Genomic DNA, 26,643 nt, shown 5'->3' with positions numbered 1-26,643 from the left:
CACACCGTTCTCGATCCTCCCTCCCCCCTCGCCGGCCTTCGCTGCGCCCTGCCCCCTCCTGCCTGCACCAGGCCCGCCCAAGACCCCGGGACCGTTGGCGCACGAGCCTCCTTCCAGTGCAGCCAATGGGGCCTCGAGTTCCGCCGCGCGGCCATGAGCCGACCCCTCCCCCTGGCCTCCGAGTCGCCCAGGCCACTTGCCCCTGCGTGGGACGCGGCGGCAGCAAGACACAGTCTGCAGTGTCCCCCAAACCGCCAGACCAAAGGGCGGTGTTACTGCCTGCCACGTAGTATTAAGTCCTGAAAATAAAGAAACCCGATTATACATGGTGGAATACGAAGATTCGTGATCACCACAACTAGGGTGTGGGGATTTAGAATTCGGAAAATGCACACTTGACAATTCAAAGTCTGCCGTTCTTGAGAACACAGGGTCTAACTCTGAGTAACCATAAACTAAGTATAAACTAACAGTTTAATTGCTTGTCTTTCCAAAATAAGAATGGTGAGGGGGGTATGGTATCCTGAGTAAACACATTCACCTTTTAAAGAGTAGCATTTTATGTTTTTAGTTATACTCTTTTACGTCAGTATTTTGCTCAGGACAGGTTTACTCAAGATGGGATGAGAACTGAGGTGTCTATGAGAAGGGAATCAGAAGAACAGAATTACAATGTGTGCCTGGTCAACCAGCTGGTGCTATTTTAGACATTAAAGAGGAATAAGCCTCACATCAGATGGGATAGAATTCTACAGTAGCCGTGATGATAAATCCCTATCCGACCAATAGATAAGAATATAGCAAGAGCTGTGCTGATAAAAAGAAATGTCCGTTTGGGGCGCCTGGGTGGCTCAGTAGGTTAAAGCTTCCGACTCTGGCTCAGGTCACTATCTCACTCAACAGCTTGTGAGATCAAGTCCAGCAGTGGGCTCTGTGCTGACAGCGTTGAGCCTGCTTCTAAGGATCCTCTGCCTCTCTCTGTCCCTCCCCAACTTGCACTGTCTTTCTCTCAAAACTAAATAAACATTGAAAAAAATATAAAGAAAAAAGGTCCATTTAAAAATGGAAATTGGGACACCTAGGTGGCTCAGTGGGTTACGGCTCTGGTGGTTGATTTCTGCTTAGGTCATGATCTCATATTTCATGAAATAAAGCACTCACCATCCCCCTCCCACCCCCACCTTCCACCTCTGCGCCGACAGTAAGGAGCCTGGTTGGAATTCTCTCTCCCCCCCCACCCCCTCTCCTCACTTTCAAAATAAATAAATAAATTTTTAAAACTTTAAAAATGTAAATGGTTGGGAGGAAGGAATATAATGTTTTAGTCCTTTCTTGTGGTCAAAGAAAAAAATGAATATACAGTTTACTTAAAAATTAAAATGAATGGGGCGCCTGGGTGGCTCAGTCGTTGAGCATCCGGCTTCATCTCAGGTCATCATCTCACAGTTCGTGGGTTCGAGCCCTGCATCGGGCTCTGTGCTGACAGCTAGCTCAGAGCCTGGAGCCTGCTTCAGATTCTGTATCTCCCTCTCTCTCTGACCCTCCCCTGCTCGCACTGTCTCTCTCTATCTCTCAAAAATAAATTAAGAAAAAAAATTAAAATGAATAAAAAGACCCAACAAAGCAGCACTAATATAGAGATTTTATTTAAATTGTATTGAGTTTTTACAGCACATTGCATGTTTGTCACAACGCAACTGCACAGTTTGGATTTTTGGCCACATCATGTCACTTACACCCACAAGAGCTCTGAAAGGAGTATTTGATGAATATATCTGAGCTGAGAGCCCAGAATCTCTCTCCAAGGCCATGCAGTATGTTCACTGATGGGACAGTCCCTCAAAACAGCCACACAAAGTAGACAGATACAGTCTCCTCAAATGTTACCACCAATCTTACTCCCCCTGAAAATGGGCAGAGTGGAGTGCAATGAAAGTCAAGTTAATTAAAAAGCCACTCGCAACTGGCAGTAAATTTTAATGACTGAGAAAATGCTTAGGAGAATTTTACATATCAGAGACAAGGAATAGTTTGTTACTTTTTCAATGATCTCAGTAATTTCCCGGACACAGATCTCCATTATTCAACTCCATTTAAACGAGGGGAAAAAAAAAGTTCTGCTAGGCTGACCTAAATACGCCAAAACTTTTTAGGTTACATCCATGACAAGTATAAAAGCACAGATGCTTCTCTGTAGGACTGAAGAAAAGATCAGGACAAATAACAATTCTTGTTCTAAATGCAGATCCTAGTTATTTTCAAATGAAAGATTTTTTTTCTAGGAAGCAATATGAAAGTAGCAGTTAGACAGCTACCATAGTTTTAAAACAGGCTAAGCCTAAGTGTAATTTACCTTTTATACACCGATGCATTAAGGAAAATGTATAAAGGAAATACTAGTGGTTTCATTGTAGGTCAAGGAGACTTCATCTGTCCCAACCACAGTACATGGCTATATCACTGTATCTTTTGGTTAAGTGCCACTGGTACCTATTAAGATGAAACAAAACAACAATAACAAAAAAAACAATGTTTGGTCCAAATGGACACATTTTCTCTCCCAATTTTGGTATCAAGGCTTTATTCTCTTCTGTTTGGGTTCCATTGTTAAGTGCACAGAAATAGACAGCAGCATTTGTACTGAAACCCTCACATACCAAACAGCATATTCTAGGAGGTAAAAACCAAATGCTAAATTCTACCCTCAAGGTGTCAAGTGTTCAGGATAAGAAGCAGTGTGACCCAGAGGAGGCAGCAGCCAAGGGAAAGACGACATGAGGGAAGTGGGCAATGGAACAACAACAACAAAAATCCATTGTTTCATTTTCATGCCAGGAGAGGACCAAGGTGTAACTCCTGTGTTAGCACCAGGACAACTAGGAAAAGTCAGGCGCAAAGGGCAGGGCACGATCAGCAAATATTTGACGAGGATCATTTCTGCTTTTCCCTTCTCATTCTTCACAGTGCATACCTCGAGAGCTGTCACTGACTACCAGCGACGACTGCCTTCACAGCTCAAAATAACTGGTGCTTGCCGGGACTGAACATCAGCAGAGCTTTCCTCTGCTCCCAAGAATGTCTGACTCCTTAGAACTGTCCCTCTAAACTGAATATTCACTGACGTTGGCCGATGAGCCGAGTGAAAAATACAGCAAAACCTCCACTTGCTGAATCAGTCTTTAAACCAAACTCCACAGAAAGACAGAACTACTGCAACTAGAGGGAGTGCCTCTAAAGACTGAGCCTTCATGCACAGACACAAAGCACAGAGGAACAGGATATTGTTCGTTTCAAATAGGATAGGAATTCCTACCTTATATACTAGAATCTGCTTTTTTCAAGGTGGAGGAGAGATGGATCTGTTTATCACTTGGAGTTTGGTTATACTTAGGCCTTTCTATTGCTGTTTGGGGCACGTATCACCAGGCAGTATCTATGAAATCATCATCTTGTGACCCCTAGGACAAAAGCTGGAGTCACCAACTCAACATTAAGCTACCAGACTCTGGGTCTGGATCAGGACCATGACCCCAAGATGAGGGGCTCACCAGTAGAAGACCTCCTGCCATATTGGAATTCCCCTGCTCCAGTCTCATGGTACCAAGGAGAACTTCTCAAGACGGTATCTTTGAGCTCTGTTATTTCACGAGCCACACCAAGGAACCTTCAAAACTACACTTGAAGCAGATCCTCCCTTCAAACCTGCTAAAATTGGACAGGTCATCTCCTCTGGCATTCAGCTGGAAGCTGTAGCAATGGGTTTCTTCAGATGTTGGCTCATGAGTTCCCTGGCACGAGATACTTGGATGTGTTCATAACAGGAGTTACAGACGAGCACTGGGTCATACAGTTGTTGATCAGGAATGGGCAGCTTCAGGTGGCAGCAGGTAGCACAAAATACATTCCCACAATTTCTGCCAAAGAACAAAGAGGGAGGAGCTCATCAAAAATGAATGATCCTTGGGGACCCTGGGTGGCTCAGTCGGTTAAAGGTCCGACTCGTAGTTTTAGCTCAGGTCATGATCCACGGTTCGTGAGTTCAAGTCCCACGTCAGGTTCTGTGTGCTGCCAGTGTGGAGCCTGTTTGAGATTCTCTCTCTCTCTCTCTCTCTCTCTCTCTCTCTCTCAAACATTAAAAAAAAAAAGACACAAATGATACTCTAAAAGGCCTTCCATGAGTGAACAGAGAGAAAAGTTGGCAGAAAACAAAAGCAGTTCCTATAAAGATATCTCCATTTTCAGATTAACTCAATTTAGCTCAGATACACGTACATCACTCCTTGATGGGCCTTACAGAATCATATAAAACATCTTACCGGCAATGGTGTCTTCGTTTGGCCAACCAGAATTCACAGTCACAGTTATAGCAATGTGATGCCATATGGTCTGGAACCCAGCGAGTCACCTAACAGAAGGCACAAGGAAAAATTCCAGGTCCTTGTCAACAAAGTGGAAGAGCAACAATGCAACAAGGAAAGCATTCCAGGAGAAAATGATGAGGTCTGTCTTTATAGTTGGCCACTATTTGCCTAAAAAGAAGACACTCATCCAGGAGAGAGTTCAGTTTATAGCAGGTCACTGATCTCTGAGAAATATAAAAAATCAGTGCTTCACATAAGTGTATCTTTCCAGACATACCTCAGTCTCTTTCTTATCAACAGGTTCCCAGCTTGCTTCTGAAAGGCAGTCTTCACTGTGATCAGAGCCAAAATCTTCTATATCACTGCCATCTGACTCCTTCAAACATGTCTGAAGAAAGGCAAAGACATCAATTCCATCTTCACGATCACTAACAGTTACTGTTTCCTAGGCATTAGGTACCATTCTAAATATATTATATGCATGAACTTCTTTAATTCCTCCCGAGTCTTATAATGTATATTATTATTTTTTATAGTTTATTTGATGTATATTATTATCATTATTATTATCATCCTTATTTTACAAATAAGGAAACTAAGCACTGAGAAAGAGATAGATAAGTAGTAAATGTGGGTTTTAAACCCGGTACAGTTGACCCTTGAACAACACAGGTCTGAACTGCACAGGTCCACTTGTATGAAGAGATTTTTCAATAAATATAGCATAGTACCATGAATGTATTACTTTTTCTTCCTTATGATTCTTAGTAACATTTTCTTTTCTTCAGGGTACTTTATTGTAAGAATGCAGTATACAATACCTCTAACATACAAAATATATCTTAAATGACTGTATTATCAGGCTTCAGGTCAACAGTAGGCTATTAGTAGTTAAGTTTTGGGGGACTCAAAAGTTATATATGGATTTTTGACTATATGAGGGTTTGGCACCCTAACCCCTGCATTGTTCAAAGGTCAAATGTGTTTTGAATTCAGACCCATGCTCTTAACCAATATGCCTCATCATAGCGTGGACATATTTCTCATTACATTTTAAACCAGGGATTCACAAATTATGGCCCACAGGCCAAATCTAGCCCACTGCCTGTTTTTGTAAATCGAGTTTTACTGGAAGACCACCTCATCCATTTTTTTTTTTATGTATTGTCTACGACTGTTTTTGTGCTGTGACAGCAGTGACGAGCAGCTGGGACAGAGACTATAGGTCCAAAAAAGTCTAAAATATTTAACATAGGGCCCTTTACCAAGAAAGTTTGCTAACTCCTGTGCTAAATCAACACTCTGAATATTCAGAAGTTGTTAGCCCTGACCATCACATCCCAGTAAGTGGGCAGCAGGCAAGTGGGAATGTCTTAACAGGAGGAAGTAAAGTGTCTGTGTTGACGACAGGATGCTGTGGCCAAGAAACGGAGTCCTAGAAGCTTCTTAAGAACTGTGTGCCCAAATCTGAAAGGTCCAAACACAGCATAGCTTAGTCTTCATCATCTCTCACTTGGACTTTTCCAAAACATCTTAACCAGCCTCCCAACCTGGGTTTCAAGTGCTTCATCTACTTGACACACCATTGCTAGAATAGTATTCTTAAAATACAAATCTGATGGGGTGCCTGTGTGGCTCAGTCAGTTAAGAGTCTGACTCTTGGTTTTGGCTCAGGTCAGGATCTTGCAGTTCATGAGTTTGAGCCCTATATCCAGCTCCGCACTGACAACATGGAGAGCCTGCTTCGGATTCTGTCTTTCTCCCTCTCTCTGGCCCTCCCCCACTCGTGTGCTCACTCTCTCTGGTCTCTCTCAAAATAAGTAAATAAACTTAAAAAATATTTTAAAAAAATACAAATCTGGCATGCTTGGGTGGCTCAGTCAGTTACGTGACTGACTTCAGCGCAGGTCATGATCTCGTGGTTCATGAGCTTGAGGCCCACGTCAGGCTGTCTGCTGTCAGCACAGAGCCCACTTCCAATCCTCTGTCTCCCTCTCTCTCTACCCCTCCCCTGCTCACACACACTCTCTCTCTCAAAAATAAACATTGAAAAAAAAAATACAAATCTGATCATGATTCTCAGTGGCCAAAAATCGTGCTGCCTTGAGGGTAGAACCCACACAAGAAGGGATTCGAGCTGACCTTTCCAATCCCGGTCTACTTCTCCAATATCAGCTCCCACCTCACTACCCAACTCCCTCCCCCATGAGCCCAGGACACCTGTACATGCACACATGCGCACACACACATACCTCCTTCTCCCTTTGTTCAAGCCATCCTGTCAGAGTACTTATTGCCTCCGTGCTTTTGAGAATAGTATTTCCTTTTCACGGTCTACCTAGCCAAATACGACAAATTCTTCTGCACAAAGCCTTCTGCAAAGGCTTTCCTGAAAAGTATTATCTTTTCAGGAAACCTTCATTGCACCCCAGCCCCCAACACCTGATGCCTCCTTCCAGGATAACACTTAAAAAAATCCTTCTAGTTGTCTGCTTATCTCTCCTTAGACTGTGAGCTCCCTGAGAGCAGGTACTATGTCCTTCATCCTACAGACCAACCAGCTAACACAGCGGTATCCAGCAAGTACCCGATGTATAAATGTTGAATGGATGAAGGCTGGATGGAGAGAACAAATGAATGGAGGGAGAGCAGTAGTGAATACTTACAAAATCATCCTCATAGTCCATGGGGGGCTCTGCTGGAGGGGCACAGCAGTGACGGATATCCAACCTCATCTGAAGCTCACGCACCTGTCGACGTAGCTGCTCTACCTCTTGCTTGTACCCTGCTTCGATCTGCCGTAATCTATGCTGAATCACATCCGTGGGAAAGGGCAGTCCATCATCATCCAGGTAGAGAGGAGGCACTGGGGAAGGGCAGCTCAGTGGAACAGGCTTTGTGCTGGAGACCTGCTTTGGGTGACCAGACAACCACATCCGGTTGTTTTTTCCCCCTGGACCAGTACAGTGTCCACTGGAATGACTAGAACAGACCGGTGATTTCACTCCTTCTCTCTGAGCCCACTGGCCCCCAAAGCAGGGTCCTGTGGCCCGCACCTGCTTGTTGCTTGACCGCTTGCTACAACAACCATAGGAAAGCAGCCGCCGAGGGGTGGTCTCCCCACTTGGGAATGAAGTCACCATCCCTTGGAAGCTATCCCAGTTGGATCCTAAAAAGGAAAACTCACTGATTTGGCTCTGAGAAATTGGCTTTCGAGCCCATTCCAATGGCACTTTCCCAAAGCGAGGATGTTCCAATAACTGCCCATTCCTATTATTCCCTCTTTTGCCAGTGTATTCCTCCCTATGAATCAGATCTGGCACGGAGCTGGGCTGTTCCTGGTGGGAGCTCCTTGCCACAGACCCCAGGGGATCTTGGCTGAGGAAGTCAGTGCTTGGCTCTGAAGGAGTTTGGCAGGTAGCACTCAGTGGGTTGCAAAGGGTACCCAGACTGTGATCCGAAGCACACCTAGAGGGCACACCTAGCACGGAATCTAGCAGGGCCTGTTGGGGCAGACGTGAAAGGGACTCCTGGGAAGACTCAGGGAAATCACAAACTCCATTCCATTTGTTGGAAACTACTTCGGAGAGTGTGCTGACAGCTTCTTTCTCAGGACAACGTTCAGGTGGCTCCTCCATGCCATCTAAAGTCCTACTCAACTCGTCGTGGGCAGGAGGGTCTGGAGTTGGGGCCTTAGTCTTTTCCAGGACTTTGATCTCGGGATCAGAGGTGTTGCTCTCCATCTCCTGGGGCACTGCAGCACTAAGCAGTTTGGAACTTGGAGAACAGCTTCTCTGACTCTTGAAAGGTTTATTGCTCAAGTAGTCTTTCTGGCTGCTGGGCAGAGGGGAAGGAAGACCCGTTTCTCCTCCAGTCTGCGGAGGACCTCCTACCCCAGATTCCACAAAGGTCTCTGAGCCCTCAGGATTGCTGTGCCAGGGCTCCAAGCCTGCTCTGGCCTCCTGACAGTGGTTATTCAGGTTAGGGTCACTGGATGTGCGAGTCAAGGGGCTGCTTGTGTCACAGGCAGAAAGCAGATCATCCATAGATCTGGTTTTAGGTAATCTGGAAGACAAACATACCTCCAGGTCAGTAAATGGGAGCTACCTCCAATACGCAGAATCAGGCCAGAGTTCACAAGATGTAACATTTAAGATTACAAACAACCAATGTTCACTGCAACAAGTCTACTCTGCAAAAAGTGAAGAACGTGAACTCTGTCCTCCAGAACTCAGGATCTGCCCCCAACTTTTATCAGTCCTCACCCTACACAATCTCCCTAGGCAATCTCAACCACTCCCACGGTTGCAATGCTTTCTGTGCTGATGCCATCTAAATCTACTGTGCTAGCCAGGACTATACCTGAACCTTAAATCTCATGGCCAACTACCTCTATCACACATGGTAAGATGGAAGAAAGACACTTTTGGAGGCAGACAATACTGGTTCTGACAATCATTAGCCATATGACTCTAAGAAAGTAATTTAACCTTTCAGACATGTACTATCCTTCTCTATAAAATGATCATCATAAATTATACCTTACAGAGATGCTATGAGGATCCAAACTATAGGCAGACAAGCACAAACTTACTAAGACGACACTCATGACTTCTACCTTCCTTGTTAGAAATGATCCCTCCATCACAGGAGCAACCAGCACAGCCTTTCACAACCTCTTAGCAGCAGCACATGCCTCAGAGTCCTAAGTCACCATAGGAGATTCCCCGAGCATAAAGCACAAAGCAGTTCTAGAAGCATTTTGTGCACACCAAATGGGTAACAGACATTTTCAAGAATGTCTGATTCTTAACACATTTCAAAAGTCCTTTGACAAATGAAACCTTCAGGGAAATTTGCCAGGAAAACAGTGGAGACTTAACCGAACTCCTATTTTCAGATGCCTCAGTCAGTCCAGCCCATACCAAAAAATCCCTGAATGTGAAGTTAAAATACAGCTGATTTTTTAAGTGTTTGGTTTTTGAAACTAAAGGGTTTTTTTTTTTAGTTTTTTAAAAAAATGTTTGTTTACTTAGAACACGTGCACATGTGCAAGTGGGGGGAGGGGCAGAGAAAGAGGAGAGAAACCCCAAACAGGCTCCCAGCCGTCAGCACAGAGCCTGCCTCAGGGCTCAATGCTGTGTACCATGAGATCATGACCTGGACCAAGACCAAGAGTCAGACGCTCACATTAAAAAAAAAAAAAGAAAGAAAGAAAGAGCAGGGGCACAGTGCCTGGGTGGCTCAGTCAGTTGAGTGCCGACTTCAGCTTAGGTCATGATCTCATGGTTCCTGAGTTTGAGCCCCGTGTTGGGCTTTGTGCTGACAGCTCAGAGCCTGGAGCCTGCTTCTGGTCCTTTCTGTGTCTACCTCTCTCTCTACCCTTCCTCCGCTCATGCTTGCTTGCACTCGCTCAAAAACAAAATTAAAAACATTCAAAAAAATTTTTAAAGCGGTCAGACACTCACCCGAATGAATCACCCTGGTTAAAAAACACCTTATTATGTTTTTAAAATATTTTTATGTGTGATTTTACTTCTGTGATCAGTTTTGATTTTGTGTGTGTATATGGTATGAAATTCCAGAAGGCAATAGCAATGGTTATGATTAGAGTCTCTGGAGTCCCATAGCCTGTCCCAACTCGGCAATGTTTTTAAATATGTGACCTTAACGTCTCTAAGCCTCCGTTCCCTCATCTATCAGAGAAAGGTAATAGTATCTACTTCTTAAAGCCATCGTGATGACTAACAAAACAATCTGCTTCAAAGGACATTGCTCAGTACGTTCTATATTACTGCACTTACTATTTACTTGTTTCTCTCCTGCTATAAAAGTGCCTTGAGGCCAGCACTGTCTCTTATTTGAAGCCCCAGCACTGGCCAATCAAACAATTTGAGAAATTAGTGAGCTTAAAATCTAATATCAAGTGTCCTCAGTTCGGTACCAACTGAATGAAACAGACCAGTGGGATTCAATAGTTGGTGTACATTAGGAGCTCCTATAGATCTTCTAAATATATAGACAACCAGGCCCATCTAAGACCTATGAATAAGAATGGACAAGAGTGAGACCCAGGCATTTCTCTTTAATGGAAAAAGAAAAGAGCGCAAGATATTTTTGATCTAGAAAAAGGCAGAACCAAAGGCAAGTCAGGTGAGCTGTTAAACAAAGCTTTTTTTTTTTTTAATTTGCATGCTACTTAGTCCTCCAGATCCAAGTCTCCAGCTTGAACTGCCTTCTCTTTGCTAATATTTCAATCCCAACCTGCCTGTATCTCTTCCTTCCCGAACTGACTTGTCTTCTCAACTTCACAAGGCCCTGCACCAGATGCTAGAGACAAAAAAAGCTAAGATTTCCTGTTTGATCTTCTGTTAAAACTTCTCTGAATAGTCAGTCACCATATGACCCCTTTCCGATTTCTCACTTCTCTAATACTTTTGAACTATATACTTTCTTATTTGCTTGGATGCTGACCAAGAACCATTCTCTAGTAGTAGCTCTCCTACATCTGTCTTATTACAGCTTTTAGAGAGTATCTTAAATAGAATCAATATCTTGTATCTCTTTGGTACAGCCCATAAACCTAGTATTAGGCAACTAGTAGGTTTAAAAAAAAACAATGATTTGAAAAATTAGGTATTACTTTAAGGCAGTGATTTTTACACAAGTCATAGAACTTACTGAGTATTTGATAAAAAGTTTTGGGCCCTCTCCCTGGCAAAGTAAACCTATGAACCTATACCCAAATCCTGCATAGTTTGGGGAAGGAGGAAAATCACAGAATGCCTGAAGCCTATCCACGGGGCTGCTGACCATGGACATAAGACCCTAAAACCAATAATTTAGCACGGGTGGGCTTTTTTTTGTTTTCCTTTATAATATCAACCAATAATTTAAGCTATATTTTAACTTTAAAAGTCTTCCACCAAGGGGTGCCTGGGTGACTTAGTCAGTTAAATGTTGGACTCTTGATTTTGGCTCAGGTCATGATCTCACGATGTGTGAGATCAAGCCCCACATCAGGCTCCATGGTGACAGTGCAGAACCTGCTTGGGATTCTCTCTCTCTCTCTGCCCCTCCCCTGCTCACACACGGCTCACTCTCTCTCAAAATAAATAAACTTTAATAAATAAACAAATAAATAAATAAAAAATAAAAATCTTCCACCAAGGAACAAAGATCAAAATGTGAAAGGTACATATCTTTTGAACCCAGCACTTTCATTTCTAGAAATTTATCTGGCAAAAATACTACCACAAATGCAATGATACACATACAACATGATACTACTGAAACTGTACACCTAAAAATGGTTCAGATGATGGGACGCCTGGGTGGCTCAGTTAAGCGTCTGAATCTCAGTTTCAGCTCAGGTCATGATCTCACGGTTTTGTGAGTTTGAGCCCCGCATCGGGCTCCGTGCTGTTAGCACGGAACCTACTTGGATTCTCTCTCTGTCCTACTCTCTCTCCATTTGTGCTGTCTCTCTCTCAAAATAAATAAACTTAAAAAATTATTTAAAAAATGGTTCAGATGGTAACTATTATGTATATTTTACAACTGTTTTAAAAACTTACACATAGGATGTTAAAGCACTCCCAGTAATGGTTAAAAAAAAAAATCACCTGAATGACCAATAGGAAATTGGCTATATAAACTATGCTACACACTAATTTTGGACTATTATGTTCAGCCACTAAAGCAATAGAATAGCAGCTTTCTGTGTACTTTACGGGGGGACAGCCTAATATGAAGTGAGAAAGACAATTTGCAGATCAGTATGCAAAATATGAGTCTGTTTTTGTTATTTTATTTTGTTTAGTTTATTTTTAAGACAGAGCATGAGTCGGGGAGGGAGGGGGAGAGAGAGAAAGAGAAAGGGAGACAGGATCCAAAGCAAGCTCTGTGCTGATAGCAGCGAGCCCAGCTTAAACTCACGAACCTCGAGATCATGCCCTGAGCTGAAGTCAGCCGCTCATGGCTGAGCCACCCAGGTGCCCCAGTTTTTGTAGTTTACAAAGGTTTCTATATGAGAGCATGGATAATTTATGTGGACATAAACATCAGGAAAGACAAGCACCAAAGTGTTAACAGCGGACGGACGCCAGTGAGGACAAGGACCAGGGAGGTAGGACTTTCATTTTCTACTTTTACATTATTCAACTTTTTAAAAAAATAGATGAATATGTGTTACTCTTATAACGTAAACAACATTGATTGTACTTCCCTCAAATATTCAGCCAGAAGATAACTTTAACTTTTATGTCTCCTTTTAAACTCTAGCCTTTTGGGGGGACTTGGGTGGCTCAGCTGGTTGAGCATCCAACTCTTGATTTTTGCTCAGGTCATGATCTCACAATTCGAGGGACTGAGCGCTGCATCAGGCTGTGCTAATGGCAAGGAGTCTGCTTGAAATTCTCTCTCTCCTTCTCTCTCTCTCTCCTCTCTCTGCCCTCCCCAGGTCATTCTTTCTCTCTCTCTCTCTCTCTCTCTCTCTCTCTCTCTCTCTCTCAAAATAAATTAAAAAAACCAAAAACTTTAAATTCTGGCCTTTTCTTATGGGAGAACATGAAGGCCATCCCTCTTCTGGGAACCCACTTCCCTGAGAATCAGGTGCTTCCAGAAGTGCCACAATCCATGCCTTCTATCAGTGAACATAAGTTAAGCCCATTCCCACAAACCTTTCTGAACTAGTCCTTTCTGTTCTGATCTCCTGTCCCCTGCTTGGCCATGTCACACAGGGTGAGAGCAGCTCCAGGAAAGAAGGTAACCAATCTTATCATGACAGAGGACCTTGAAGACACACAGAGTGCACTCCAGGCTCGCTACAAGTCCTGGGCCAAGTTTCTCCTTCAACTGAGTCAAGAAGTTGCTTTTAAACATCTCATAAAAGAAGGAAAAGATGAGACTAGCCAAAAAGCAGTATTGCCTTCCTGGCGGAGAGAGAAGACAGCAAGAAAGGCTCTTCTTACCTGTCCAGGGAACGGCCAGAAAACTCTTGGCTCTGAGCCGCCGGGGAAAGGTAAAGATCCATGGCCTCTTCCCCCAGCGTACACGGAGACGACGCCGGCAGATACACAGCGGTCCAGAGGTGGAGGGCCCGGACGTGACACACAGGGTGCAGGACCTAGGGAAGCAGTGCCGTTACTAGTGTCTTGTGAGCTGTTCCGGTCCCTCCTCTTTCCCTAAGCTTTTGGCTCTACGTTCTCCCCACGGACTCAGCCCGTTCTCCTTCGTCTCCAAGCAGCACCGACACAACGAGGGCTTGGACTTACCATGTCTGAGCCAGGTGTGTAGAGGAAGTTATGGAAGTTCTTATTGCCAGCTCGAAGGAGAGCCCACACGGAGCAGGTCCGCTTATAGATGTTGCGCTTCTCTCGCTCCCAAGGGTTGTTGGCCAGGAATGTGCCGTAGAGACAGGAGTACGTGTGCTGCACCAGCTTTACCTAGAGGGCCAAGACAGCTTGCACCTGGGAGCCTTGGCCGCCTTCCCCCTGGCCCTGGCCATGGGCTTTAGGACTTACCAGGAACGCTTCATTAAACTCAAACAGGCAGGGGAACTGTTTGAGCAGCTGATGAACGGAATCAAGCCATTGGAGGAACACAGGGCATTGCTCGTTTTGGTCCTCTGCATTCTCCTGGTGGCCACAGCGATCTCCAAACTTGTGCCCAAAATCCAGCCAGTCAGACTCTACTAAAACTTGGAAGCCCTGCAAAAGAGAGTCCAAGCATAGGGCCTTCTGGAAAGGCTGGCATGTTACTCCCCTGAGGATACCTGAAGCGAGGAGCTGGCAGCTTCAGAGCAGAACCAATCTTAAGACTCAAAGCCACCAACGGCCTCCACTTAACGATCCCCAAGCCAGATCCAGAGGGCCCAGTGCCTTCCCCACCCCATCCCTCCGTTCTTTCCCACTCAACCCCACTCAATACCTCCAACGTCCTATAATATGGGTCCAGTAGTATTTTGGCCAGGGCTACAATCTGCGGTGTCCGGTCCCAGCCGTCTGAGCAGTGCACCAGCACAGGCCTGCCTTCCCGGTCTACAGTATTAGCCACAAGCACCGCTGCCTTCAGCATCACTGACAAGTGCTGCAGCCATTTGGTGCTCTCCAATGCTGACAACCAGCTACACAAGTGTAGAAATCACGTCTGTCACCAAGGGCACTGAGGCTCCAACAGTCTCTCCCCCACCCACGGCCAGCCACACCTAATGAAGTCCCTAGTGAGGGCTGAAGCCAAGAGGTCTAGTCCATGGCCTTTCTGCCAGGAGATATCCAGCAAGAAAGGAAGGAAGACAAGACTTAGGCATACATGAGACTCGGGACCGAGGGACGAACGGGAAGCATCACATGCACATTTAGCCATTCTTTCCCCAGTTCTCTACGTTCTTTAAGTAGGACACAGGATCCAAACAAAGGGAACCCAGCATCCTGTGACTGTTCCAAGGTGTTGGCTGAAAAGCAGAAATGCTCTTAGAGAACTGGCTGTTCCACCCAGGCTCAGGTCTCCCGGACCTCCACACTCCCCAGCTCCCTCCCTCACCTCCTAACAACTAGAACTGGGTGAAGGACACAAGGGAGGATGGAGTTGGGGCAGGGACCACCTACTTGCTGGGGTCAGGCATCTGGCTACACACAGCCCGAAGGTACTGGAAGCTGTTCCGGATGGCATGGATGTTGGCCATTCCCATGAACACGACCTCACAGTTGGGATAGTATTCTGCAGGCATGCAGAGGAGAGCGGAGCATGAGAGCATGTCCTGGAAACAGGCGTCCAGGACAAGTAGACCAGGCTTCCCTGGCAGGGCAGACCACTTGTGTCTGGATGCTCAGGAGCCACATACTCAAGGTAGTGATGATGTTAACGACAAATGACAGTCACAGTACCACTAGCAATGACAATATATAGTAAACTCTTAACATATAGTAGCTGTTCTATGCCAGTCATTGTTATTCTCATCCCCATTTAACAGATAAGAAAATAAAACTTAGGGGCGCCTGGGTGGCTCAGTCGGTTAAGTGTCCGACTTCGGCTCAGATCACGATCTCACGGTTCGTGAGTTTGAGCCCCGCGTGGGGCTCTGTGCTGACAGCTCAGAGCCTGGAGCCTGTCTTCAGATTCTGTGTCTCCCTCTCTCTCTGATCCTCCCCTGCTCACGCTGTCTGTCTCTCTTTCAAAAAAAAATAAATTAAAACATAAAAATAAAAGAAAAGAAAACTTAGGTTAAGCAATTTAGTCATAGCTAGTTAAATGGCAGAGTCCTGATTCCAAGCCAAGTTGTTTGACTCTTTCCAGTGCATGAGCTGCCCCCAGGTCCCTCCTCACCAAAGCCACCCAGAGCACAGACTGGCCGCAGACACTGGGGTAACAGCAGTACCTTCACACTCACAGCCTCCACCCTTGGCCCGGTTGGCCACAGCCGCCGTGTAGGATCGAGCATCCAGGATCAGCAGTTTCTGGGGGGCCGCTGTGCTCTCCACTCCAGAGCATGCAGTCAAAGAGGAATCTAAACCCGCGGCAGGGAGCAGATGCTGGGTCAGCCAGCCCAGCCTCACCCTACCCTGGGACACTCCCTTTCAGAGAAGAGGACATACAACTACAGGCCCCTGCCACCCCACAGTCTCCCAAAGGGCAGGGACTCTGGCCTCCCGTGTGTTGTCGTCTTCTGTCCATCCTTTCACTGGGGACTCCCTGAAAGCCAGTGAGGCCAAGGGGGGGGCCGGCCCCCCAGGGCGTCAGCACCACCCACACCTTACCAAAGTCAGTGTCGCATGCCTCGCTGGCATCACTATTCCCAGTGCTGAGGGAGCCCCCAGTGGCCCTTGTCCCTGGGTCCAGAGCACAGGCTTTGGCGATGGACGTGACCAGGTACTCATCATCAGCATTGCGCCAGCCCCACCAGCTGATCTCGGGCTGGCTGCAGCGGGCGATCGCGGCCCCATTGCGTAGGTGTCTGACAGAACGGAAGAAGCCATCATGCCCTTGCCAGGGGCAGCCCCTACCACCCAGGCCTACTACCAAGGCCTCAGTGGCCAGACCAAGAACTAAGATCTCCAAAGTCAACAGGGGCTACCCATTTACCTACGCCATGATGATAACCACCAAGAGCCCCTGACATATCTAGAGAGCTTTACAGTTCACGAAGCGCTCTCACACGCATTTCTCAAATGGGCTCTGTGTTGCCAAGGTGACCCTGACTACTGGAATCTGCACAGCACCTGCTCCAGGTACACACACCCAGCAGGAGAGCCAGCCTGAGCCCAGAGCGGAACAGCTCCGAGCCTCCTAGCTACTATCTGCCTCGCTCTATGTTAGCTCTAATGTTCTGCTGCAGGGGGCTCACAGGCTTTTTCAGACAGAAACAAACAATAAATGTGCGGCTTCGCACGTCACAGCCAATCTCTGTCACACATTCTTCTTTATGGCTTTTCTGTTGTTTTTTTTTTCCTCCATAATATTTTATTGTCAAATTGTTTTCCATACAACACCCAGTGCTCTTCCCCTTAAGTGCCCTCCACCATCACCACCACCTCTTTTCCCCCCCTCCCTCTGGTTTGTTTTTTTAAAAAAATAACTTTTCAAAAATGTAAAAATCATTCGAGCTCTGGGCTGTATGTAAAACAGGCTGCAGGCTAGATTTGGTTCAGAGGCAACAGTTTGCCAACCCTTGCTCTAATGCAACATTTTACACAGACACACACAGAATGTATTCTCCAAAAGCCTCATCTCTAGGAGAAAAAAACTGAGGCAGTTTCTGATTTGAAATTATTTCATTCTCTGCAGGGTCTCAATTCCCAGTCAACCAGGCCAAATCTCCAGTTTTGACTTTCCTTATTGCATAAAAAGTGTCCTCCCTATGTTCTGTCCCTACTGCCTCACCTGTACACAACCACGGGGATCCGCTTCCAGGAGCGGAAGGAAGCCACGTTCTCCAGCTCTTTGTCTGTGATCCACACAGGAACCAGCAGCTTCTGGGGGTAACTGGGGCACAATCTGCGAAGAGAACAGATGGGATCACCAAGCCTGATCAAGACCTGTGATGACAAGATCCCCAGGGTTGGCTTTGTCAGTCAGGAGTCCTCCTCTCTCACAGAAGCAGGGGCTGTGCCCGGCAAGGTCGAAGTCTAGATTGGTATTTTGGTTCCCCCGTCCCTGCCCTCTCACTTGTAGTTGCTGTTGATGTGGGAGACTCTCCAGACATTCTGCAGATCAAAGCCCATCCTCGCGAGCTCAGCCTCCTGGCGACATCGTATGTGCTCTCCTGCAACACAGCCCCCACGCCTGTCAGCATCCGAGAGAACCTCGGCCAGGGGTGAAGGAGGGTTAAGAACCAAGAGACAGGAAGCCTCCCAAAGAAAACAGCCTGGCCTTACCTGGCTGACACAGGTGGGTGTGCTGGTCCTCCTCAGTCAGCCCCAGGCACCAGGCATGGTAGGCAAAGGCAAAGAGGTCTTCAGGCTTGGCAGGTCTCGCCGTGGCCCGGCTGAGCCGTGACAGCCACTCTTGGCACTGCTTGAAAGTAGAGAAGTGGCACCTGCCAGGCAAGAAGTCCCAGAGTGAGATAAGAGGCGGGTGTGCACTGGGACCATAAGGGTCAAAAACAAGGCCACACGAAGGCTATGGGGAGAGGAGGCTTTAAAGCAGGAAGTAAGGCAGGGGGTTCTGGGGGAGACCAGGGACACTGGCAAACACCCAAGAGAATTTATCTTTGTGACAATTCTCTTCCCAAGAACTCTAGTCCTTGAGACATTAGTCCCCTTCTAATGGGGGCCCTACCATTTAATTTCTCCTATCAAATCTAAATGGTATCACATGTTCCTGAAGGTCTGCTACTCCACGTTATCACCCATGACTCCTGCTTTAGGCACAAAGTCCTGTCACATCATTCCCGTCTCCTGGTTTCTTTACTTCTGCCTGATTATGCCTCATCTCCGCCAAGCCACATTCTACTGACACTTTGAAGATAGTTCTGGTCACAACTCTTCTTTGGAGCCTTCTCAGCCCACTTCATTTTAAGACCCCTTCCTCTTTTATTCTTAATACACTTAGAGTATTAAACAGTACGTTTTTCCATAGCATACTGCCACTGCTAAATCTTCCCTCAGCAAGTGGACCTCAACCTCCCTGAAGAGAAGGCCACCATGGATTCTCCTTCTGAATCCCTACAGACTCGAGCACATGACAGCCTCTAAACTAGGCAGTCTTTTAATAATCCTTGGAGTAAAAAAAAATAATAAAATAATAATAATAATCCTTGGAGTCATTCCAGACTCCTCTTTCTCTCATATCCAATCTGAGAGCAAATTCTGTCATCTCTACCTTAAAAAATCTGACTACTCCTCACCAGATTGATTACTACCACCCTAGCCAGGCTACCATGCTCTCTCACTTAGCTAAATGCCAAGTTCCTCGGCTTCTGCCTTTGCTTTTATCCCCAACCTCCTTCCATCTATTCATGATATAGCAGCCAAAGCAATTCTATAACACATGAATCAGATCACATCTCTCCTTTGCTCAAAACCCTGGAGTGGTTTCTCATTTCCCTCAAAGTAAAAGCCAGTCATTGTGACAGCCTGACACCCCCCTTACCTCTTAGATCTTATATTCCACTACCCTCACCCACACTTCACTCCAGCGACACTAGCTTCCTTGCTACTCTTCCAATATGCCAGGTACATACCCACCTCAGGACCTTTGCACTCACTGCTCTCTCTCTCTCTCTCTCTCTCTGGCACTCTCTTCACTCAAATATCCACATGGTCACTTTCTTTAGGCCTCGACTCAAACGTCACCTTGGCAATGTAACCTTCTGTGATCACACTGTTTAAAGCTACAAACTTCACCCCCATAGCACTCCATATCCCCTTTACCTGCTTTATGTTTCACCTTTCACTTACCATCATTTAACATATTTTTACTCATTATTTACTGTTGGTATCTCTCCACTGGAATATAAGCTCTATGAGGGTAGGAAATTTTGTCTATCTCTTCCCTGCTGTATCTCCAGTGCTTAGAACAGTCTACTATAGAGGAGAGTACTCAATAAACATATGTTAAGTGAATTAATAAATGAACCGATAATAATGGTAAGTGCTATATGCTAACCCTAGGTGCTTTCACACACATTATCCTATTTAATCCTATGGCAACCCCATGAACTATGCATTATCCGCATTTTTCCAGGTCAAGATACTGTGGGCCAGTAAACTGACCTCCCAACCTAGACAGGGTTTCTACCTTTTCTTCCAAATGGGGAAAGTAAGGCAGGATTTTTCCTTTCTGGCGGCAGAGAAACCTTGCATCAGAGAGGTCTGCGCAAGACTAGGGCCAGAGGACCTGAGTGCAGCCCCGTCCTTCTCACCTCACCACTTTGGAGTCCTTGCAGGCAATGTGCAACTGGAACATATCCCGGCTCTCCACACTGTCAATCATCCGGAGGGGGACCTTCAGAGGAAGGGCAAATTGAAGCTCAGATGCCCACTCCCATCACTCATCATGCCCACCCCAGCCCAGATGCCGATATACCAATACTAGGGAGGAAACCCGCATTTACTGAGGGCCAGTTAAGTGCCTAGGAACTGTGCTGGGTCCTCTACGTATGGGACCTTAATTAATAATCGCAAGAACCCTACAAGTCAGGTGTTTTCACAACAAAATATTAGGGAAGAAATTGAGCCTGAGTTGGGTGACTTGACCAAGGCCACACAGTTGGTAAGTGGCACTCTTCAACAATGCCACCGCGTGCCTCAGAAGGCCAGCAACAGAGTAAAGGAAAGAGAGAAGAGGAGATGAAATTATAAGAGAGAGGCAGAAAGGCAGACCTATAGCTAGGAGAATAAGGCAGGAAAACAAAAGGCTGGTGAGACAAAGAACCCCAACTGTTTGGTGACACGAGTATTGGAACAATCCCACCTTGAACCAGGCATTCTGCCGTGGCTGGGCAAGAACAAGACAGGAACTCACGTTGATGACAGAATCTTTAAACTTGATATGCAGTCGGTAGTTGGAGATGGCAATGAGGGCATCAGCTGCCCGGCCCAGGAACTCCACTCCCTCACCCTGCAGCACTGTAAAGGGCACCTGTCGAGGGGCAGAGGGACCCTCAGTCCAGAAGTGAGTCACCCCTCCATTCCCCTCCCCAAACCCTGATCTGTGGGACTCCCTCTGGAAAAGCTGGGCCGAGGCAGAACAGAAGAGTCCTCTCCAGGGTAACAGCACCAGGCAACAGCTGTACAGGAAAGCTACCTTTCCCTCCCTGGGGCCAAAGGCTCTGCAATGTACATATGGACAGATTCCCCTCCCTCCAGAAACCTGGAAACAGGAAACCAAAGCCCAGCACTAGATTCCCCTGGAGATATTTTTTGAGGGGAGGGAAGGAAGGGTGTTTTTAATGGGGCAGAGTTCTATCTGCCCACCCCCCAGACCCCAACTCCTCCTTACCTGCAGATTCTCCTCCTCTTTCACTAGTTCCTTGGGGGGGAACAGATCCTTGGCTTGGATGTACTCCAGGCTGGGGGGCCCCTCCTCACCCTGTGGGGAAGGCCTCAGCCCTAAGTCACCAAGCTCCATTTGACCCATTAGGTCTCATTCTGCTCCCCTCCCCTCAACAAACCGGGTTACATCCCATACACACTTATAAAGGTTCTGGTCACCAGAGATGGGAAAAGAGTTCTGGCTTGGTTGGGGCAGGTGGGTACTCAAGCCTATTAAGCCTAAGGGAAGAGTCAGGTCCAAAGAAGAACAGGGAATCTGCACTCCTCAAAGGGCAGCAGAACCAAATAGAACCAAAATTTCCCAAATGAAGAGAGAAAACCAAGAAAAAGGCTAATGTGAGGCTAAGACAGAAGTGGGAATGGGAAGTGCTGCCCTGAGAAAAAGGAACCAGGTGTGATGGTTGGTTTTAGAGACGGGAGGGAAAACAGGCACCTAAGACCACGACAGCTTCAATCTGGTGGGTGAAGGAGACAAAGAGGAGTGGGTTGGGGGATTCAGTCCCATGCCTCTAGAGGGCCTTCATGGTTGCTTTCAAAAGGAGGATGTGTTTTGGAGCTGAGCTTATCTTCTAGTTAGGCCCACACTGCTAAAGAGCCCCCACCACCTGCCAAACAACCTGCCCTCCCTGCTGATCAGAGGGGAATTCCTAAGGAATAACCAGAGCAAGGAAAAGTAACTCCTCTCCCAACCAGCAGGGAGGGGTGAAGAGGGGATCCACGCACCTGGGAGAAACCGGGAGACCCAAGAAGTCCAGGGGACAGAGAGAGGAGGCCTGGCAGCCACCCACGAGGGATGGGGGAGGGGGGCGGTGAGAGGGAAGGGTGGGAACATCTGAGAGGACAGATGGGGGAAGCTGGGAAGGAGCATTAAGCCAGAGAGGGGAGGAGGGGAAGACTGGGAATGATGCAGAGGTACAGAGCCCTGCAGAGGCAAGGAAGATGGAGAAGAGAGGCAGTCTGGGGGACAGTCAAGGAGAAAAGACTGGCGTGTCAGGTGAGGGAGGGATGGAGTGGTGGAAGGGGGAGGGGACTGGAGCTAGGGAAAACAGCTCAGATATTCTGTGTCCCCCCGGCCAGCCCCTAACATCCCAGCCACATCCCACATCCCCATGCAAGGATGCAGCGGGTGGGACCAAGATGGAGAGGCGGAGGTAAAAGGGATGTACCCCTGCAGGGCGGGGCCTGGAGATCTGCAGTCAAGGGCAGTGGCTCCGGGGCCAAGATGGGTCAAAGAATTTCCATCCCCGGCCTTCCACATTCCCCGGCACCCGAAGATGAAAGCAAGTTCAAGAAAGAAAAGGGAACCACCCGCCTCCCCCTCCGCCCCGCTCCCCTGCCAGGGGCCTAGGGAAGGGGGATGGGCCAAAATCCGGAATCTCAAGGACTGGCCCTGGGCGGGGCTGCGGGTGCAGCAAGCTTTAGGTACAGTCGGCCCCGGCAGGCAAGGCCAACACTTACGAAGCAGCTGAGCATAGAGCAGGAGACGCGGGCGGTCAGGCTCATGGTCGCGTGCGGTCTGGGCCAGCGCACATGTCCCCGGAGCCGCTGCGCTGCCCGCCAATGCCGGGCGCCCGCCGCATCCCGGCTGCGGTGCCTGCCAGGTGCAGCCGAGGCCGCCAAGAGGCGAGCGCGCTGGCGGCGGGGCCTCCTCACGACTCCCGCGCGCCTCTCCCCTACTCTCCACAATGGAGCGAGCCCGGCTCCGCCCTCCCGCACGAGCGCGGAAAGGAGGGGAAAGACCTAGGCGAGCGAGGAGGGCGGAGATGGGGCGGATCCTCGCGGCCCCGCCCATAGCTCCAGGCTCCTCCCTCCTCGAAGCCCCTCCGCCGCTTGCTAGGGCGTCCTCTGGGGAAGTCTAGGGGTTTTCGGAGTCTGGGCTGCGGGACTGCCCCCAGATCGCGTGAAAGGATAAAGCAAGACCTACTACATCTTTTCATTTCCCGTATTCGCAGGTGAGCGACCACACACACACACCCTTTTCCCACTCCATCCCCATGCTCTCCCCACACCGAGTTCCCCCAAAGCCTATTCTGAATTCCCAAAATGGAGCTCACCTACCTCCACCCAGTGACCTTTCCAGTTCCAAGGCTTTCCCTCCCAAACCACCACCCACCATACCCTTGTCCATCAGTGTACTCTAATCCCCTGACCCCACTAAATCCCATTCCCTTTTTTTTGCCCCTTAGAACAGACACTGATCTATGCCAGTTGGTCACTCCACACTCCTGAAAGGGAAGTTCTCTAAGTGTTTTATTCCAAGACCCCTGCCCACCCCTACTCTTTAAGCTCCACCTCTCCCTAGCTTCACATCCTCTCACGTCTGGGTAAGAAAGTCTTTCTTGGAAAAGGATTTTTTAGGCTGAGAAAGAGAAGACTGAAACTACAGACTGCAGAAGCATGCAAAACAAAACTTAAAATCCAAGAATATAGAGGGAGTTGAGTAGTTGGGAGGGCCAAGGAATAGGGAGCAGTGAAAGGCTCAAAGTTCCACCAGGAGTCACAGAAGGGGCTGATCAGAACCCCACAAGTGTGGGGTTTCCTGTGCCTGGTTACTTTCAGAAACCAGGACTTTGGTTTTGGTTTGAGGGTAGGGTAAGGGAGGAATACAAGAAAGCCTGACATTGTATTAAGCATCTACTATGGGCCAGACATGTTCCAAACATTATCTCACTAAAACCTTTCAGCTCCCCCAAAATTAAGCCTTATCCTGTTTCATTGGTGAGACGTCAGGCTTAGAAAGAAAGTATGCCACTTACCTAAGCTATTTAAGTGGTGGTGCTAGGATTCAAAATTAGACTAGGCTAACTCCGAAGCCAACAGTCTTTTCAGGGTATTATAGAAGAGAAAAAGGAAAGGGGCTATCAGTCGGTGGGGACCACACATACCACATTCCCACATGCCTGTGGAGGGAAGGAGAGGGTCCTCTCACCTGCTGAATTCCCTAATATGTCCCTAAGTACAGAAGACATCTAAAGTTGGGAACTCAAAAGACACAGCCAGAGCGAGGGCCTGGTATGGGCCAGGGCCTACAATTCTCCACTCTGTTCTCATCTCACTGCTTCCTCTCCTAGTTCTCAGGGATAAAGTAAGGGGTTCCCTGAACTTGAGGTGAGAGAAGAGCACTTAAAGTCAGTAAAAGAGTATACAGGATCATTATAACCGCCTCCCCACCCCACCCCAGCACAACCCAGTGGTATTCTGGGCACCTTGAGGCAGCTACCCTGCTGTATATCCAGTCAGCTATTGGCTGCAGTAGCTTAACAGACAGCAGCACCTTAGAGCTGGAGAAGCCCCACTGTTTTGGTGGAGTCACTCCTGATACAGGACCCACAATATTCAAGGGACCCACTAGGAAGTACAGGGATCTTGAGATAAAGAAGGGCTGGTTGTGCAGGCCAGCACAGAGAGAACAGAGCTTCCACCAGGGACCCAAGAAAAGCAAGAGAAGGGCCATTATAAAAGGCTAAGAGCGCCAGTGGTAGGTAGTATAGGGAAAGCATGGCATAGCATGTGCAAAAAAAGACTTCTACTGGCTCCCTGTCCCATGGCCATATACTGGCTGATATTTTGCAATCTAAAAAAACCCTAATTTATTTCCAGGGCAAATGAACCCGCTTAGGAGCTGAACAGAGTAGCCTGGAGCTCAAGGTCCAGGAGGGGCAGGTCAGCTTCATGGAGAAAGACAGGATTACAGAAAACACAACAGTCTAAGGAAAGGGAGAGTACTCACCATTCTACTGTGGTGAGGGTCCTGGCTGCCTGCTTCTTACTGTAAAAAGACAGAGAAACATATGATTCAAGAGCACCATTAATATTACCTTAGAATCAGCAAATGCTACACATTGACTCCGGACCTCTACAGAGAATCTCACAGAGAATCCAGCCTCTCCACAAGTCCCCGTGCCAGACAGAGGCAATGCAAGCTACATGAAGAGAAAGCAACAAGTGATTCTGCAGGGCATGAAGTCAGCCACAAAGTTCTGGAGCAGAAATGAGTGTTGTCCAAGATTATTCAGCAAAGCTCAAGGGTTCTGATTCTGAGACCAGAAGGAGAAACACACTCCCAACCCTATTCTTTTTGGGAGAGCAAAAGAACTTCCAACTCTGAAGAGAGAGGCTGCCCAACCAGGACTTACTTCGGGCCTTAGTAGGATATGAATCCACAGGAATGCTCTGCCAGCCTCTAAGTCTGGGAGTAGCACCCACCTGACCTGTTTACTGGGGGCAGAGTCCAGAGCATTGGACAAGAGGGAGGGGACCACAACCTGTGAGCAGAAGGCAGCAGGGCTGGATAGGTCCTGCTGAGTGTACTTGACACCAGGTGGGATGCAGGTTTGTGGGAAGTCACACACAACAGGGACAGAATCAAACCAGTTCAAGGCCTCAGAGTCAATACCTGTCAAATGGGCCCAAGCAACAGAAATTCAGGATGGGCCTCCTTGGCCCACTTAAGGAGCCAGGCCCAGGTTTTACTGACACTTTCCTTCATGCCTGCTATCTGAGCTCAGGAGCCGTCCAGCAGTGCCCTGCACAAGGTTGTGGGGATAAAAGCCTCCATCTGTGGTTCTGCCCGCCTCCCTGATCACAGCCCACCCTTCCTCACGGGGGAGCCAGCAAGCGGCAAGCCAGAGGTGCTGCCTCACCGCCCACTGGCACGCAGCCTCAGGGAAACGGGGGGAGGGAGGAAGGGAAGGACAAGGACCAGGCCTGGGATTCCCAGGGCTCCCAGACCAAAGGGATCTGGCCCCGGGGGGGCGGGTCAGGTTGGCAGAAGAGCCCAGGTGTCCAGGTTCTAGGGGTGGAGCCTAAAGATTCGGAGGCGGGGCCCCGAATGACAGAGGGCGGGGCTCGTGAAAACCGGAGGGGCTGGGGCGGGGCGGGGGCAAGACGCAGTCGTTGCGGTTCCCGGACTGGCAGTGCACAGGGCACGGTGACTCACCCAGGCGGCGTCCGCCCGACCCTCCGAGGCCGCGCTCTCACCACTTCCGTCTCCCCCAGCTGCTGAGGCCGCGCAGCTTCGACCCCACCACGGTGGCTCTTTCCCCAACCAATCGTATCTCCGGTCTGTGCGCGCCCTGGCCAATAGCCACACCAAGTCCCGCCCTGCCCCCACCACGCAGCCGCCGCCCTCACTCTTCACTCCACTCATTGGTCAAGTCGTGCAGACGCCCTCCCAACCTTTAGCCTATCGGGTGCCGGAAGATAAGACAGTACCTGGAAGGAGGAGGTGCGGCCCCGGCAAGGAGGCTCGACCAATGGGAAATCACAGCGCGTCCCTGCGGCAGCCAATCAGAGAGCAGTGAGAGGGGGGCTGCTGGCTTAGGTTCCAGGGGCCGGAAGTGGGGGTGGCTGTCGCCTACTGGTGGCGCAATTGGAGGCGGGGCCTGGTAGAGGCAAAGGCCTTACAGCCACTTCCGGCGACGACCACTCCTTGGGTGTAGTTCTCATATGGGTCCCCGGTGGCACCTCAGTTTATCCATTACCAGTTTTGGTTTCGCTGCGGTCATCTCGTCCCAAACCCAGAAAGGGAGAAAGGACCCGCGGGCTAAGGGAGGAGGCAGGCCTGGGCGCGAGGCTGTCTCGGTCTTCTCCGACTGGAGGCGGAAGGGTTTCCTCTCTTCTGCATCTTGACAGGTTCCTCCAACCCTTACTTTGCATCGTCGAACCGACCCTGACGTCCTTCAGGACCCGTATGATGCCGTCAGTCCTGAGTAAAGATCTCACTTATGAGAGATGAAATCTGGATCTCAGATTGCCACTAGCTAGCTGCGACCTCCTAGTCAGTACAG

At 48.2% G+C, this 26,643-nt stretch overlaps 1 protein-coding gene across 4 annotated transcripts; it reads right to left on the bottom strand.

The window, feature by feature from the left end:
- Nucleotides 1-1,624: 1,624 nt before the first annotated feature.
- On the bottom strand, nt 1,625-26,300 carry MTMR4 (myotubularin related protein 4). 4 transcript variants are annotated; one of them, XM_029927885.1, is made up of 19 exons: nt 26,069-26,300; nt 24,585-24,623; nt 20,802-20,891; nt 20,325-20,441; nt 19,723-19,805; nt 17,735-17,895; nt 17,526-17,622; nt 17,241-17,354; nt 16,118-16,314; nt 15,739-15,867; nt 14,969-15,080; nt 14,292-14,487; nt 13,886-14,071; nt 13,637-13,807; nt 13,334-13,488; nt 7,028-8,426; nt 4,639-4,749; nt 4,317-4,405; nt 1,625-3,914 (listed from the first exon to the last, which is right to left on the bottom strand). In XM_029927885.1, the coding sequence occupies exons 2-19, from the start codon at nt 24,585-24,587 to the stop codon at nt 3,737-3,739; spliced, it is 3,588 nt and encodes a 1,195-aa protein (XP_029783745.1). In that variant the 5' UTR covers nt 24,588-24,623; nt 26,069-26,300; the 3' UTR covers nt 1,625-3,736. The 4 variants fall into 4 exon arrangements, with proteins under 4 accessions (XP_029783745.1, XP_029783744.1, XP_029783746.1 ...); XM_029927884.1 differs by lacking the exon at nt 26,069-26,300 and adding an exon at nt 25,794-25,892; XM_029927886.1 differs by lacking the exon at nt 26,069-26,300 and adding an exon at nt 25,251-25,456.
- Nucleotides 26,301-26,643: the final 343 nt, after the last annotated feature.

This window comes from Suricata suricatta, chromosome 17 (genome assembly GCF_006229205.1).
Source record: "Suricata suricatta isolate VVHF042 chromosome 17, meerkat_22Aug2017_6uvM2_HiC, whole genome shotgun sequence".
Classification (NCBI taxonomy): Eukaryota; Metazoa; Chordata; class Mammalia; order Carnivora; family Herpestidae; genus Suricata; species Suricata suricatta.
The sequence above is the reverse complement of the archived record's forward strand: the minus strand, read 5'-3'. Positions and strand labels throughout refer to the sequence as shown.

Excerpts from the sequence above, each read along its gene's own strand:
- MTMR4 (XM_029927883.1), bottom strand. The coding sequence starts at position 22,357 with ATGAGCCTGACCGCCCGCGTCTCCTGCTCTATGCTCAGCTGCTTC. Across the intron at positions 17,896-19,722 it reads AAGGACTCCAAAGTGGTGAG|GTGCCACTTCTCTACTTTCA; the intron begins GTGAGAAGGACG and ends CTTGCCTGGCAG. Across the intron at positions 3,915-4,316 it reads AAACGAAGACACCATTGCCG|AAATTGTGGGAATGTATTTT; the intron begins GTAAGATGTTTT and ends GTTCTTTGGCAG.